Raw genomic sequence first — 15,347 nt, forward strand, 5'->3', positions numbered from 1 at the left:
ATAGCAGTAAGCGTTGCTCTTGCTACTTGCTACATTTCAGGGTGTTTCTTATTTTTCTTTTCCTGCTTAGCCTTAAAAAGGCTTTTTAATGAATGCATTGGCTAGAGACACTGATGACAATATACATGCAGCACTAATCAGCTCCATAGAATAACACCATCAGCTCCTGGATTTTCTTTTTTTTTCTTTCTTTCTTTTTTTTTTTTTCTTTTCTTTTTTTTTTTCAAACAATTGTTTGAAACAACTACTGGAATATTGTCCACATTAAGCTGGAATTTTGTTGTAGCTTGCCTCATTTATAACTCTGACTGTATAATACAATGTTAACTTTCCAAACAGGTCTTGGCACTTTTATACTAATTACCCATTTGTGCATTGCCTTTTTTCTTTTACAAATGCTTGTCATAAGAGACACAGATACCCAGTATGCTTAATGTGAAAAGAAAATGTATTTTTTGTAAAGGAACTCTCAAGTATTGTTGTAAATACTTGGTCAGAGGTTGCTGAACTTTAAAACTGAAAAAAAAAAACTAATTTATTATTATAATGACCTAATTTATTAATCTGAAGATTAACAATTTTTTGTTTTAGAATATCAAAAAGGTGTTCTAGCTGTTTGCATCAAAGAAAAAAATAGGTGTATCATTAAGGGTCAACATTTTTTCTGCTTATATAACTTCAGTTTCCAACCACCAATAAGAAAAAATGTAGTCTCCCCAGTGTTTTATACTCAATCTGATATTGAAACAGAGATGTTTCTGTCCAGTTACTACAAAGATTTTGTCAAGACAAGACATCCATTCCTTGCATAAGAGTAAGCAGTCTTTATCCAGAAATTGTAAATGCTTGCTTTTGTTTTACAATCAAGGCCATATTCTGAAAATATTAGCAGGATATAGGACATGGTGTAAAATGTTTTTTATTATTATTATTTTATTATTATTATTTTAAAGATATGATTTATCCTATGTGCTGTATCCATTACACTCTTTTACTTTGGTTCCTGTTGTGCTCTTGTAAGAGAAATGCAGATATAATTTTCTGAAAAAATAGATGCATATGTGGCACTCGGAGTGCACTGCGGTTCAGCAGATTGCTTGTTTACTTTTTTAACTGTAAGGCGGTTTCTTGTAATTTGGCTCTTGGCAGCACAATAAAAAATTTTAAACCTATTGATGTGAGTGTTCTTAAATCTTCATATTTATTTGAGACAGTTTATATCTTTATATTATGGTGAGGTGTTTTTTTCCCCTTTGAGTACAAAGTCATACGCTTGTCATGCTGAACTTATATCAGAACAGTTCAGAAAATACTGTGGGTAAAGGGCAGTTTGCGGTTACCGAATGTTCTGGGGTTTGCACTGAAGAATTTTTGCATTGGAGGGGTTCGTGGAATTCCAAATAGTTTCAGCATTCCATAAAGCACAATCCATCAAGCACACAGTTAGGCCTCTGCCCTAACATTGAATCCATCTGTTCTAGTCATACCTGTAACAGACAGCCACAGGCAAACCTACAGTGCTGTGACAAGAATCCTAATTCTTGTCCTATAGAATCATAGAATGACTGTGCTTGGAAGGGACCTTAAACATCCTCTGGTTCTAACCTCCCTGCCATGGGCAGGGACACCTCCCACTAGATCAGGTTGCCCAAGGCCTCATCTAACCTGGCCTTGAATAATAGTGTAGTCTGCAGGACTAGGGAGGTGATTGTCCCCTTGTACTCTGCTCTGGTGAGGCTGCACCTCAAGTACTGTGTTCAGTTTTGGGCTCCTCAGCATGAGAAGGACATCAAGGCCTTCTGGAGAGTGTCCAGAGAAGGGCTACGAAGCTGGTGAAGGGTCTTAAACACAAGTGCTATGAGGAGCAGCTGAGGGAACTGGGGTTGTTTAGTCTGGAGAAGAGAGGAGCTCAGGGGAGACCTTATTGCTCTCTACAACTACCTGAAAGGAAGGTGTGGGGAGCTGGGGGTCGGCCTCTTCTCATAGATAACTCTCGTAGGACTAGAGGGAATGGCCTCAAGTTGCGCCAGGGAAGGTTCAGGTTGGAAATGAGGAGACATGTCTTCTCAGAAAGAGCAGTCAGGCATTGGGTCGGGTTGCTCAGGGAGGTGGTGGAGTGACTGTCCCTGAGGGTGTTTAAGGAAAGGTTGGACCTGGTGCTTAGGGGCATGGGTTAGTGGGTGATAGTGGTGGTAGGGGGATGGTTGGACAGATGATCTTGGAGCTCTTTTCCAACCTGAATGATTCTATGATTGGTGGAAAGCTCCAGGGGTGGGGGATCCACAACCGCTCTGGGCAACTTGTTCCAAAGCCTCACCACACTCTGAGTGAAGAATTTCCTCCTAACCCCACAATCTAAATCTTCCCTCTTTTAGTTTAAAACCATTTCCCCCTTGTCCTGTCATTAAAAGGTCTCAGGAATCATATTTGGCACTTCAAGGACTTCCTGGTTCACATATTATTCATTTACTTACTAGCCTATAATGTTGTGGTTTTTTGTTCTGTTCTATTTTTCTTCAATTAATTTGTAAGTTAATAGAACTGATGTAAAGTTCTGGTATGTATCTTTCTGAGAGAAGGAGTTTTTCAGCTTAACTACTTCCTGTGTGGAAAGAATGGCCTCCTTTTCTTTGATCCTACCCCCTTGAGGGTTTTATTTCATACCCTTTACTTTCTGCATTCAAAGAAGCAGTGGATCATCATTTACATACCACCCATTAATTTAGCGACCTGCATCTTCATTTTTTTTCTAAAAAGCCCAAGAGCTGTTCCAGACGTTTTGGCCAATCTTGCCATTGTTTGTAGTTCTTACTCTACCTTTTTGATGTCAAGGCCAAAAGAACAGAAAAAAATCCTCATTGTTTAAATGTGGTACACCCTAGAACTAGCATCATATTTACTGTTTTGATTGCTACTTGAAAATGAGTCCATGTTCTTAGAAAGCTAGCTTTAATAATCTCAAATGCCCAAGCAATAGTAGTTATTGCAAAATGATTTTGACTAGGACAGATTGTTATTTTGGGGCATTGCTTTACATTTCTATCTGCTAAATTTCCAGTAATTTCCCTTTCTAGTTAACTGTTCCAGCATTTTTGTTCCTTCCTGATATGTCTATGGAAGACTGTCACTGACAAACATTTGGGTTTTTCACGTGAACAGAACAGGAAACAACTGTATGCTAATGTGTAAAATGATGGTGCAGCCACATTTGAACACTCTAAGTAGTCCTGACCTCCTTTGCCCTACTACCAGCATCAGAAAGGATTCTATTTGGAATGCCCATACAGACTAGGGCTTGACAGGTTGAAAAAGCTGTAAATGAGCAGGATAAGACAAAGGTCTTTACCTGAATGACACAAAAATGCTTAACAGGGAATTATTTTTTTTTGTCTGCTGTGTCTCTTTTCAAACATCAGGTGGGAAGAATGAAAAACTTAAGGCTCAAAACAAAGGAAGGTTAGCAGAGAAACTTAGAATCATTGAATCATCCAGGTTGGAAAAGACCTTCAAGATCTAGCCCAACCATAGGACCTACCATGTCCTATCACCAAACCCTGTCATGTCCCCATGGCTCTTGAATACCTCCAGGGCTGGGACATCACCATGTCACTGGAGAGCCTGTTCAGATGCCTATCCTACCCTTTCTGTGAATAAATTCTTCACAAAATCCAATCTAAACCTCCCCTGGCATGACTGGAGGCTGCTTCCTCGCATCCCATCCCTTGTCACCTAGGAGAAGACACCAACACCCTCCTCTGTGCAAGCTCCTTTCAGGCAGTTCCAGAGTGTGATGAGGTCTCCTCTCAGCCTTCTCCTCTCCAGACTAAACAGCCCCAGTTCCCTCAGCTGCTCCTTCCTCACAAGTCTTGCTTTCTTCTCCCTTCACCAGCTTCACTGGTCTTCTCTGCATATGTTTGAGCCACTCAATACCCATCTGGTAGGGAGGGATCTGGAACCTGGAACTGAATACAATACATTTTGGGATACCAAAAGCTTACAGAGGAATATAAAAGTAGTAGACTTAAATAAATAAATAAATAAATAAATAAACAAACAAATAAATAAAAGTAGTAGGCTTAAACAAAAACAAACAAACAAAAAAAAAACAACCCTGTGCCTCAGTTACTAGGTCCCACTGTTCCCAGTGCTCAGCCACTACTTGCTGCCTCATGAGGACCTATTGCAGCCTCAGGGCTTTCCTGTGGCTGTCTCTTTGCTTGCGCAAGTCAAAGATGCTCACTTAGTTGTGGAGAACAGGGAGTTGGCCTCTTGAAGATAACCAGCGATAGAACTAGAGGCAATGGCCTCAAGCTGCACCAGGGGAGGTTCAGATTGGAAATGAGGAGACATTTCTTCTCAGAAAGAATGGTTAAGCATTGGAATGGGTTGCCCAGGGAGGTGGTGGTGTCACCGTCCCTGGGGGTGGGGGTGTTCAAGGAAAGGCTGGACCTGGTGCTTAGGGACATAGTTTAGTGGGTGATAGTGGCAGTAGGGCAATGGTTGGACCAGATGATCTTAGAGCTCTTTTCCAACCTTAATGACTCTGTGATTCTACACAGCCAAAGCCCAAGGATGAAATTACGCAGCGACTGGCCATTTTTATTTTATCACAAAATTAGGGCAGCGTCCCTTAAAACACCTCCGCTCCCGTAGACTGGCACCGGCAGGAGCCGCCACCTGCCCTGGAGGCGGATCCCTCTCCCCACACCGCCTCAGGGCGGGCTGCCAGGGGCGAAGGTCCTCGACTGCAGCCCGGACACCGCGCCGGAGCTGACGGGCGGCCCCAGCACCGCCCCGCGACACCGCCTCCCGCCGCCAACGCCTCGCGCGCGCCGCGCTCCGCCCCCCGCGGCCGCTGGGAGCGGCCGTTGGGCAGCCCCGTCCCGTCACGCGCCTCCTCCTCCTCCTTCCCCCTCCCGCCCCCGGAGCTGCGGGAGGCGCCGGGAGCGCGCACGGCCGGGGGCGCGCGGGGCCGGGAGCGCGCAGCCGGCGAGGGGGACGCCTCCAGGTGCCGCGATGGCGGCGGCGGCGGCCTCGCAGCGGGACCCGGGCGACTGGCAGGACTTCTCCGGCTTCCAGCCCCCGCAGGCTGGCGGCGCCGCCGAGGCCGGCCGCGACAAAGGCGGCTGGGCCGGGGGGGACCTGGGGGCGAGGCTGTCCCTCTGCTTCCAGCCCCCGCAGGCCCGCGCTGGCGGCGGAGGCGGCGGCGAGAGCCGCGTTCCGCTGCGGCCCCTCACGGAGCAGAGCGCCCTGCAGGACGACGAGTGAGTGCGGGCGGGGGGACGGACAGGGGGACGGAGGGACGGACAGAGGGGAGCCGCGGTGCCCGGGGAGGCCTGAGGGGACAGCGGGGACGTGGGGCCGGCGGGGCAGGGCGGGGCGGGGCAGGGCGCTCTGCGGCTCGTCCTGGCCTCGGGGCCCGGCCTTGGGGCCTGCAGCCGCCTGGGTGGGTGCCCCTCGACCCAGAGGGGACCGCTCCGGCTGGCGGGGTGGCTGGCGGTGCTGTGCCTTCGGCTGCCTGCTGCGCTGCTTCACCACTGGGGGATGAACCGGGGAGGGATGGAAAGCTGATGGAGAAGGGGATCGCCGAGTTGCGGCGGTGATAACTACTGTGTCCCCTCAGCAATAGACCACTTCTGACCTCTGCTGCCTTCCTGTTTTTATTTTACAAGTATTTGTATTCTCTCGTACAGTAAACTTCACTGTTAGCTTGTCTTCATTATACAATCATAGAATCATTAGGAACGCTGTTTGCCTTCATTATACAGTCCCACTGCAGCTTTTCTGTTACTTTGAGGTAACTAAATTATATGTCTCATTCCAAGAAAAGGAAAAGCCACTCAGCAAATGACTGGGTGTCTGGTATAAACAGTGAGGTAAGTACACAGAGCTGTGAATCAGAGATGTGGTACAGCGGGAGGCTCTGTCTGCCCTTCTGTCTCTGGCTCAGGCATTCCTCTGACCTCCTGTGATCCTAGCTAGGCAACCACACCAAACAAGCATCAACAGCAAGTTGCTGTTGCCAGGGTTAGAGGCTGGGTTTGTTAGTTGACTTGAGACGACCTGACGGGGCTGCTCAGTTTCAGAATCTGAACTGGTGTACCAGAACAGGACTGCATTTGCAAGCCTAGAGTCCATTGTATACTGTAGACATTATTAAGATCAACTGTGAACAAGAGTGATGGACTGGGAACAGCAAGAGTACTTCTAGATAAAATAAAATTACTGTAAAATTTTAGCATAAGTTGTGCATATTTATTATTCAGTGATAAACAGAGAGAGGAAAAAAAGTATGATAAAAGTAGCTAAAGCAGGCCATAAAAATAGAAGTTTGGCTCAGATGTTGCTATTCAGCTAGTTGCTACTCTGCTAGTTCCTAATTTTAAATTGCAAAATGCGAGGAAAACAAGAGCAATACTAGGAAAAGAATTTATAGCTGAGATCAAATTTCATTAGGGGAGGGCTTGCCCACTCCCTAGGAAGATTTTGAGTATAGTTATATAATTAGCAGTGAGGTCGTCTCTTTGTTACCTTGCTTTATATTACTCCTGTGCTTAAATTTTGCATTTAAAATGAGAAATAAATGAGGTTTATTGAAAACCATTGTCACTTGACTTCAGAGCTTGATAAAAAATAGTAACTTGCAGATTAATGTTTAGTAGTCATTACTTGAAATATATTATCATTACAGATGCACTTACTGCTGATCAGTTATTGTTTAAGTTCTGCATCTTCATTTTTATTCTTCTTTCCAGGATCTGGAATGCCTTGACTGATAATTATGGTAACGTAATGCCAGTTGACTGGAAATCTTCCCACACCAGAGCTTTGCACTTGCCAACACTGAATCTTTCAGAAAAAGGGGTAAGTTCTGATACCAGTAAAAAATACCACTTCTTGGATCTTTTATACTCAGCAGGAAAATAAAGCAATTAGCGTTTGTATTAGGGAGTGTTGCTATTAAATAGCTTAAAATATTTTGCTTGACATTAGACATGAGATTTTAAAAAATAATAAAAAGATAGTCATTGGTATATGTTTGCTTCTGTTTGGCTTGTAGTAATACAGGGTTAGATGGACGTTTATTAGAGGCCAATGTTAATTAGATTAGAGCATTAGAGGTAACATTTATGTGAAATGCTTTCTCATTGTACAAATCTTTTTCCTATCTGTTTTATCTTGAACAATGTTCTGTGTAAGAGAGGAGAAAAAGGGAGTATTCTGATTTAGTAAATCCATTGTGGACTTTTTCAAAGCTGATCTCATTCTGCAGTCAGGTGGAGACTGAAGTAGATTCTTTAACAGAAAAGATAACCCAGGGGTCACTGAAGTGTAATGCTTTGTTTTGTATTTTTTAATTTAACAAGTGAAATAGTTTTCTAGAGAAGGAAGAGCTAGAGCAATGTTTACAGAAGGGTTTGTCCTCTGATCTTCTTAAAAGTGGATTAAAACACTTCGGTAAGAAAAGCTAGGAAAAGTTCTCATCTCAGGTCTTCTGAGGAAATTAGTTGTTTATCTTTAAAAGTGGTGAAGCTGAATTATGTTGTAAAAATACCTTGGTGTCTAACGTGAGAATAGATTAATGCTTTGATTTCTGCCATCCGTTAGAAATCCACAGTTATGAAATCCGTTAGAAATCCACAGTAGTTGCTGTTTTGGTGAAAAGGATATCAGAAGAAAACTGACTCTTAGGGGTTTTTCAGGGGAAGATGGCAATGTGGAACTCATTTTGTCTTTCTCTGAGTCTGATGATCATCCCTTGATTTCGACTCGTGGTTCTAATTTTTATTAATAGAGTGCTCAGATTGTCTAAATGGTTTCGGAATAATTAGATCCTTACATTTGAAGTAAAAACAACTGCAGTCCCATGTGCTGTAATTGTATTATGTGACTGAAAGACTGCATGGCTTTCTTGATAAGAAACTAGTTACAATATAAAATATTTAATATATTTCTTGTAAGTTTTGTGGGAAATTATGATGGAACTACATGAATGTAAAGTTGGTTTGATGAATTAGAAAGAATCTTAGGTATGCTGCCAGTAGAGGAAATTTTAGTTTATGAATTAAATATAGCTCAAGTTCTTTCAGCTTTCACTCCACCTGGCATGTCTTTTGATGTGTAAAGCCCATCTGTTTGGAAGCATTCAGCACACTTTTTTTTTTTCTACTTGTCTGCTTCAGCAGTATTTCTGGATATATGACAGCACATATGGACCAGCTAGTAGCTTGTTTTAACTTCCTTACAATGAATGCTAACAGCTAAGCAACGTTTCCTTGATGCATTTGAAACTAATAATATGCCATTGGACTTGTGCTTGAGGTATTTCTCTTCCTGTTCTAGGAAGAAAAATGTCAGGTGAATGAGGCTGATTCATCAGATCTTTGTTGGTTCACATCACAGACCTGTGAATATTTTTGTATGGCTCTGACAGTGAAAGGAGCAGCTGGGTGGAAGTCTTGTACAGCAGTACAAGGAACAGGATTGCGCAATTGCTTGTTTGGTATATTTCTGTTAGATTACTTTTAGGCAGATCTTCCCCTGGATTGCAAAAAATGTTACTGCCAGCACAATGAGTAGGAGCGTGAGGGCAGAAACAGGCACAGAGAGTGGCTGGATGGTCCTTTGGGTATCAGCTGTAGCTTGGGCTGGTTTAGGTTTATTAGCCTATATTATCAGAATATATTCTGGTAGTCTGTCACCGTATTGTTTTGGAGAAGGCAGGAAGGAGGAACTGACCTCCTTCTAGCTATGCTGTTATCCTTGCTGACTATCTCATAGTTGTTAACCATGTCAGCACTGCAGACGTTAAAGAATGACAAAACTTAAATGTATCCACGTGCTAGGTGAACAAAGATTCTTAGAGGAGCCCTGTTACTGCATTGTTCTTCAATTTTGTCCAGAATCTGGGACATCTGACTTCCTTCTGATATCTGAAGGAATACAAAGTTTGTGTTTTCAGATGACTTTAGCTTTTCTAGGCTGGTTTGGCTGGAATCCAGTAACAGATAAAGTGCAGAAAAAGCAAACCACTTAGTAAATAAGCTGTAATATGTCAGTGGGAGAGTAAAATATACCTGATTGATTAAGGCACAGACTTAAATAAACATGTTCTATTTTTAAAACAACAACAAAGTGTATTTCGTTATGTGGAAAAGTAGAACTATAAAAGCACATAAAATAACAGATTTGTATAATATTAGATATTATATGTAGCTTTCCTCCCCCACACTGAAACCTGTGTCTTCATTTAAGACAACTGCCTGATTTAAATACCTACATTGGATTGACAGCTTTCCCTGGAAATATAAGTGTGTCACCATGTACAAGATCTTTAAATGCTGAGAGTGGTTTTTTTTTTTTTTTAAATCTTTCAAAAGTGACAGCTATTTTAACTTTCTACATTTACAGTTTTGATTTCAGTTATTAAGGCACTTCAGTTTCCAGGTACTTGACAGCAAGAATTGTTGATTTCATTACTATGGGCAGGGAATATGTACCGTTTGTGTGAAACTCAGTATTAGATTCCCTTTTTTTAATTTGTATACACATATTTATACATATAAACGTGCATGTGTGTTAGGTTATATAACAATACAAATTTTCATGCTTTCTAGGTAAATGATAACTTAAACCTTGATCTGTCAGATGACGAAGAGCTGAGGGAACAGTTGGATATGCATTCCATCATTGTTTCCTGCATCAATGATGAACCACTATTCACAGCAGAACAGGTAAAGTGTTCAGCAAGACACTGTTGTTCGTGTAGTACTTTCTTTTCATCTGTAGTTATCTTTTTTTCTTCTTCCTTGCTGTTTACAATAGCTAAGCTTCTTAATTGTTCTTTTATTAGAGTTGTACTAATGTGTGAGATAGCATTAACATCATTCAGATTTGAAAAACTTCTGGTTCTTCAGGTGAGGTTGATAGTCAGAGTCTTTGAAGTGTTTATACCCTTCTTATCACTAATTAGTCAGAAATACTACTAAATTAAATTTATGGATTAAGAAGACAAAATATTTTCAGAATGGTGGCATTGTTGCAATGCTTGTAGTTTTCCAGCCTGACAGCATGGACATTCATATCCTCGTATGGCTTTGCGGTTACTGAGAATTCTCTGAAGCTTTTGGCTAATGTGAGAGCAGATCAACACTTTTCCTACTAAGCATTTGGTGACTGAAGGCTTCTGTTACAAATCCACAGATTTAAGCCCTCTAGAGAATTGCTCTTTTGAGTGAGGTTAATGTCTGTCCACTAAAATCCTGCTTAAGTAAGCAAATGCAAGAGTGTATGTTCTTGTTAGTGGTTATCTTTGAATTCTCGTGAGCATGGATACTCAGAGTACAAGAGCTGGGATTGCTTGAGCTGTCTTTGCCCTTTTACTGCAGAGTGCATCTGAACAATGTCTACAGCCATTAAACTTGCAGAATTTGATCTGTTATTCTCAGCTAATAATTTAGCCTGTAGACATACTTCTCAGTATAAAAATGAACATAGGTTCTTTATGTGCAGGATTTCTGTTCTTGTACTTTCTATCTGGCTCAGATCTTATCCCTAGGGAAGGGAATCAGCTTCAGGTTATGATGGATCAGTTCATAAAACTTCACATAAGCACAGCAGATTATCAGGTTATTCAGAACTTGTTCTGGCTGACATTTTCATTTTGTCTGGAAGCAATTTCGTATTAATGGTAAAACAATTATGAGAACAATAAACTAATACAGATCTGAATGAACAAATAATATGCCATATAGTATAAAGAAAAAAAATAATAAAGAGGATGTAGTTTGGATGGCCCTGAGGAAATATTAGTACTATTTCTTCTGATAGCCATATCTTGGAACTCTTCCATTCTGATCTAAGTACCAGATTAGCAGGAAGATTTTGTCATGTTGGAAAAAATAGAGAGAAAAATATTCGGACTTTAAAGAACTGAGAACAGAGAATTCCATTTGCAATAGATGGCTTTGTTTGATGTTTTTTAATGTCATCTTTGTTCCATTTGTACTGAATTTTCTGTAAAAGAGGTATCTATAGAAGTACACAACCGTTTTTTGCTTAGAGAAGTATAGTGAAATTTGGGGGTATGAGAAAAAAAATGTAATTGACTTTGTTTTGTTTTCCCTTCAACTGAATGCTCTGGAGAGATAGTCCAGCTTGCATATTCCAGTTCAGTTCTCTTAAGCAGAACTCTGTATACCTTCATATGGAAATAGTTGTATGGTTTCAACACACTGCTTGTAGTGAGATCACCAACACACCAGGAAAAGATATCCTTGGAGAATGAGGAGGAAATATCAGTATAATTTTGTTTGTTCTTCTGAATCCAGTCTCAGTATGAGTTTCGTCCAGCAACATCTATACTAATTGAAAGTAAAAAAACACTTAAGCTCTTAATAGATTTGCTTCAAATTGCAGGCTGTTTCTCTTCTTGCAGTGAAGATTTTCATAAGAATTTTCTTTTTTGAAGGTCATTGAAGAAATAGAGGAAATGATGCAGGAATCACCAGATCCAGAAGATGATGAAACGCCCACTCAATCTGATCGTCTCTCCTTACTTTCCCAGGAAATTCAGACACTCAAAAGATCCAGTACAAACAACAGCTATGAAGAGAGTAAGTGATATTTATTTAGTATTTTGTCTATTGAAAATACTTTAATGGGTAAGATTGCTATGTACTTGACCTATAGTGACTCATTCTTATGAAATTTCTGCATCCAACAATGTTTTCAAAATGTTTAAATTCTTCTAAAAGGAGAAACTAGAATTAGAACGTAAACAGAAGACTTCTCATAATTTAGAATAAAAATAAAACTTTAACATCTATAATGGACTGAAGCTTGATTCACTGTGGTGAGGGCCTTTCATAGATAATGTGAGAAGCCTATTATTTTTATTAAACTTTAATAAATTATATTCTAAAGCGAAATGCTTTCTTGAAGCCACTGTGCTATTGGTGTTTAAGGAGATAAGCTAAAGCTCCTGAAAGCTATGTGGTAGGTAAAAGAAAATGGTATTTCTTTGGTACTGTTTCAGTCACTGCAACTTACCTTGATACACAGTAACACTGAAATGAAGAAACCCTAGTTTTCTTCCTACCTAAAGCCATGACCATTTCTCTCTCCACCCTTTCCATTCCCCTTCAGAAAACTTAAGAATTAAAAAACTTTGTGTCATCTTCTACACAGAGGAAATAATCTGCTCTTCCTTTTATAAAATAAGTAATTACATATGTAGCTTAAGTGTAAAATTTGTATTTGTTTGCAAAAGAAACCTGTGATTAATCAATTTCATGATGGAAATTTGTTTCATCTGCTTATTTGTCAAAATCTATTTTAGAAGGTGATAGGAACGCATCTGCTAGCACGTCCTACTACTTTGTGACCTTTTACAAGTTTGCTGCTTTCTTTCCTGTAGTCTGGGTCAGCAGTATAAATTCTACAGATGATTCAGAAAACTGGCTGACCTTCTGTGACATGACTTACAGTTTCTGCTACATTTCAGATTTATGGAGGAGATTCCATTTTCATGGTTGGTCTCTTAGCTGTCTTAACACATAAATTTCACGAATGTGAAAGCAAAGTGTATCTTGCTCAGCAGGGCTTCCTGCTCTTCTGACAGTTCCATATGTCCTTAGGTTTGGAGTTAATCAAGCTTGCTTTGTATTCCATATTGTATTTATTTTGCTTTGCCTCAGGAGCTCATCTTCTCTGTTGCATCTTTATGGATTAAAGGTCAGCCTTGACCAAATAATTCCTTGAGTTACTTTGGCAGATAATTTAACTTTGCTTCACCAATTTCTCAGAATCTGCTTACACATCTCTCAGATCATTGTTTTATGGAAAGCTCTTGCTACCTTTTTTTATGTGCAAAGCCACTTTAGAATTAGTCTGCATATCTCCAAATTTCTTGCAGGTTTTTCCTGGAAACTGAGTATGTCCTTTGTAGGACAAGTCAGAGGTGTTATTCTTTAGGACAAAAAGAAAGAAATCAAAGTTTGTATTTGCTCTTTTTTTGGGGAAATACTTGTATTAAGACAGTCCAAAAATAGAATGTAATGATTCTGGTTACACAGATTAGTCCCCTAGTTTACAAATCTAAGATTTAATCCAGGTGGTCTACTGAATTTGAATTACTCTGTTTTCACTCACCCGTATCAGGTGACTAGTTTCTGTGTAGCACCTCTGTAGCCTTTGATCATGACAACTGATCAATTTTAAGTCAAGATTGCGGTTGAGTAAAATGTCCCTCTCTTTTGGGTTTTGAACAATTGTTTTCTGGCTGTGAAGCTGGTTCTTAAGTGTTGGGACTCACTGGTGCTCTCACTGTTCTTTTTTCATAAAATAAAACAGTGGTGCAACCAATATTTTTTTACGTCTGTCCTCTGTATGGAATGCATATTACATTTAGTTATGTTTTTTTTTTTTCTGTTTCGCATGCTGTAGGGCCTATTATGTCCCTTGCACCCCCATACACCAGATAATCCTGTATTTACCTTTTCTCCTCCTTACGTTTGAGTTGATGTTATTTGCAAGTCCTGACAAGCATAGTTGACTTTGCAAAAAGTTAGCGCTGTGCTAAGACCTACTGTGGTATGCAATGACTGTGAACACAGCTGAGATGCTGTTTGGCACAGAGACTTATCACCCGCACACTGCATGCTTAGAATGGTTTAAGCAACAGTGTAGGTGGTGGACAGTTCAAACTACTTGAAACTTAGAGCCTTTAGCATACTGTACTGTCACAGTATTCTAGTTTATAGAGTTTAAGGCCTTAAGCTACCCCCCCCAAAAAATGTCTCATTGCCGGAGAATTGCCCTAACAGGTTTCGTCGCTTCTCTGGTAAGGGAAAAGGAGGTCTTTCTCCAATTAGTTTTCCCCACTGTAATTTAAGAGAGAAACACTTCACCTACTACCTTTTTTAATGTATGTTTTTTTGTTTTGTTTTGTTTTTTCTCTGAGAGCTCTATTTTATTGTAGTTCCCTGGGCTTATCTGTATTTTTTAATACTTGCCCATGAGCACTTTTCCTTACAACAGTTTTTTTGAACATAAAATTTGAACATAACCAAAATAATCACAAACACTTATGCAGTATCTTTAGATTGTACTCTCCAGTGTAACCAGGACTATCTGTTGTTCAAATGCCAATGATGTCCTTTGACATAGCATCTGGAACTTAACAGTTCCCTATGTACACCATATGTAATTGAAGGAGCGAGTACCCAAGCAAGCCTCAGAAGATTCTTCATGGTCCTAATTCACTGTCTATAGTGTGTTACTAAATGGTATCTTTAAAATGCAAATCCGGAGGGTTTGTTTTGTTTCTAAACCATCATTTTACAGGCTTCTGGTATATCTTTGATCAATGCAGACCCATGCTTTCTCAGAACTACGAGTACTTATTTTTGCTTGAAATGAGCTTATCAGCCTCTAGGCCCCCTGTTTCAGGTGATAAGAGGCCATGCTTTTGATTACAATCCCCAGACAAAGGAAACTTGGAGGTTTCTTGTTTTGTTTTTTAATGCTAAAGGCATTTAAAGAGCTTACTGTAAAAGTTTGATCTTATATTAATATGTTTGCACACCTTACCAATATCTCTAAGAAGATTCCCTCACGGAGTGTTCACAGTTTCTGTATTATTGTATCCAAGGATTCCAGCAGTGTCAAACTGTTGATTGTTTTGTAGGAAAATATGGAGATCTTTTATTTTGAACAGTGAGTGCCAATGGAAAATAATAACAAAGATATTAGTATTGTAAGTTTAGTGCTTACTTCAGCTTCCTTAACTATGGCATTCCCTTTCTATTTGCAGATTGTCTCTAATTTCTCAGAAATACACAGAAAGTTTAAAAAAACCTTATTGCTAATCCAGTTTCCTGTGTGATAAGTTTATTCCCTTAGGAATATTGTTTTATTCTATGTAGCTTTAGAACTGAATTTTTTGTTTAGAAAAATTTCAGAGTGCTTTTTTCATGCAATTCCTGAATATATTCATATGCTTAAAATCTTGACAGATTGCTTTTTATACGAACTATTTATAGGAGTAAAAAGATTGTCTGTTGCTGAGTTAAACGAACTGCTAGAAGAAATTGAGACTGCTATTAAGGATTATTCTGAGGAACTGGTACAGCAGTTGGCACTACGAGATGAGCTGGAGTTTGAGAAAGAAGTGAAAAACAGCTTCATTTCTGTCCTCATCGAAGTACAAAATAAACAGAGAGAGCACAAAGAGACGGCAAAGAAGAAAAAGAAGCTGAAAAATGGTAGCCCCCAGAATGGGAAACAAGAAAGAGGTCATATGCCTGGAACAGTAAGAATATTTTTATAACTGCTTGTACATTCAA

At 40.0% G+C, this 15,347-nt stretch overlaps 1 protein-coding gene across 2 annotated transcripts in view; it reads left to right on the plus strand.

Annotated features, from left to right (window-relative positions):
- Nucleotides 1-4,994: 4,994 nt before the first annotated feature.
- Nucleotides 4,995-15,347, plus strand: part of FEZ2 (fasciculation and elongation protein zeta 2) — a 30,171-nt gene continuing 19,818 nt past the window's right edge. For both annotated transcript variants that reach the window (XM_032184570.1, XM_032184571.1), the window contains exons 1-5: nt 4,995-5,264; nt 6,756-6,864; nt 9,618-9,734; nt 11,471-11,615; nt 15,045-15,313. In XM_032184570.1, coding sequence (XP_032040461.1) covers nt 5,017-5,264; nt 6,756-6,864; nt 9,618-9,734; nt 11,471-11,615; nt 15,045-15,313 — 888 coding nt within the window. In that variant the 5' untranslated portion in view covers nt 4,995-5,016. The remainder of the gene's footprint in view (nt 5,265-6,755; nt 6,865-9,617; nt 9,735-11,470; nt 11,616-15,044; nt 15,314-15,347) is intronic.

Source organism: Aythya fuligula, chromosome 3 (assembly GCF_009819795.1).
Source record: "Aythya fuligula isolate bAytFul2 chromosome 3, bAytFul2.pri, whole genome shotgun sequence".
NCBI lineage: Eukaryota > Metazoa > Chordata > Aves > Anseriformes > Anatidae > Aythya > Aythya fuligula.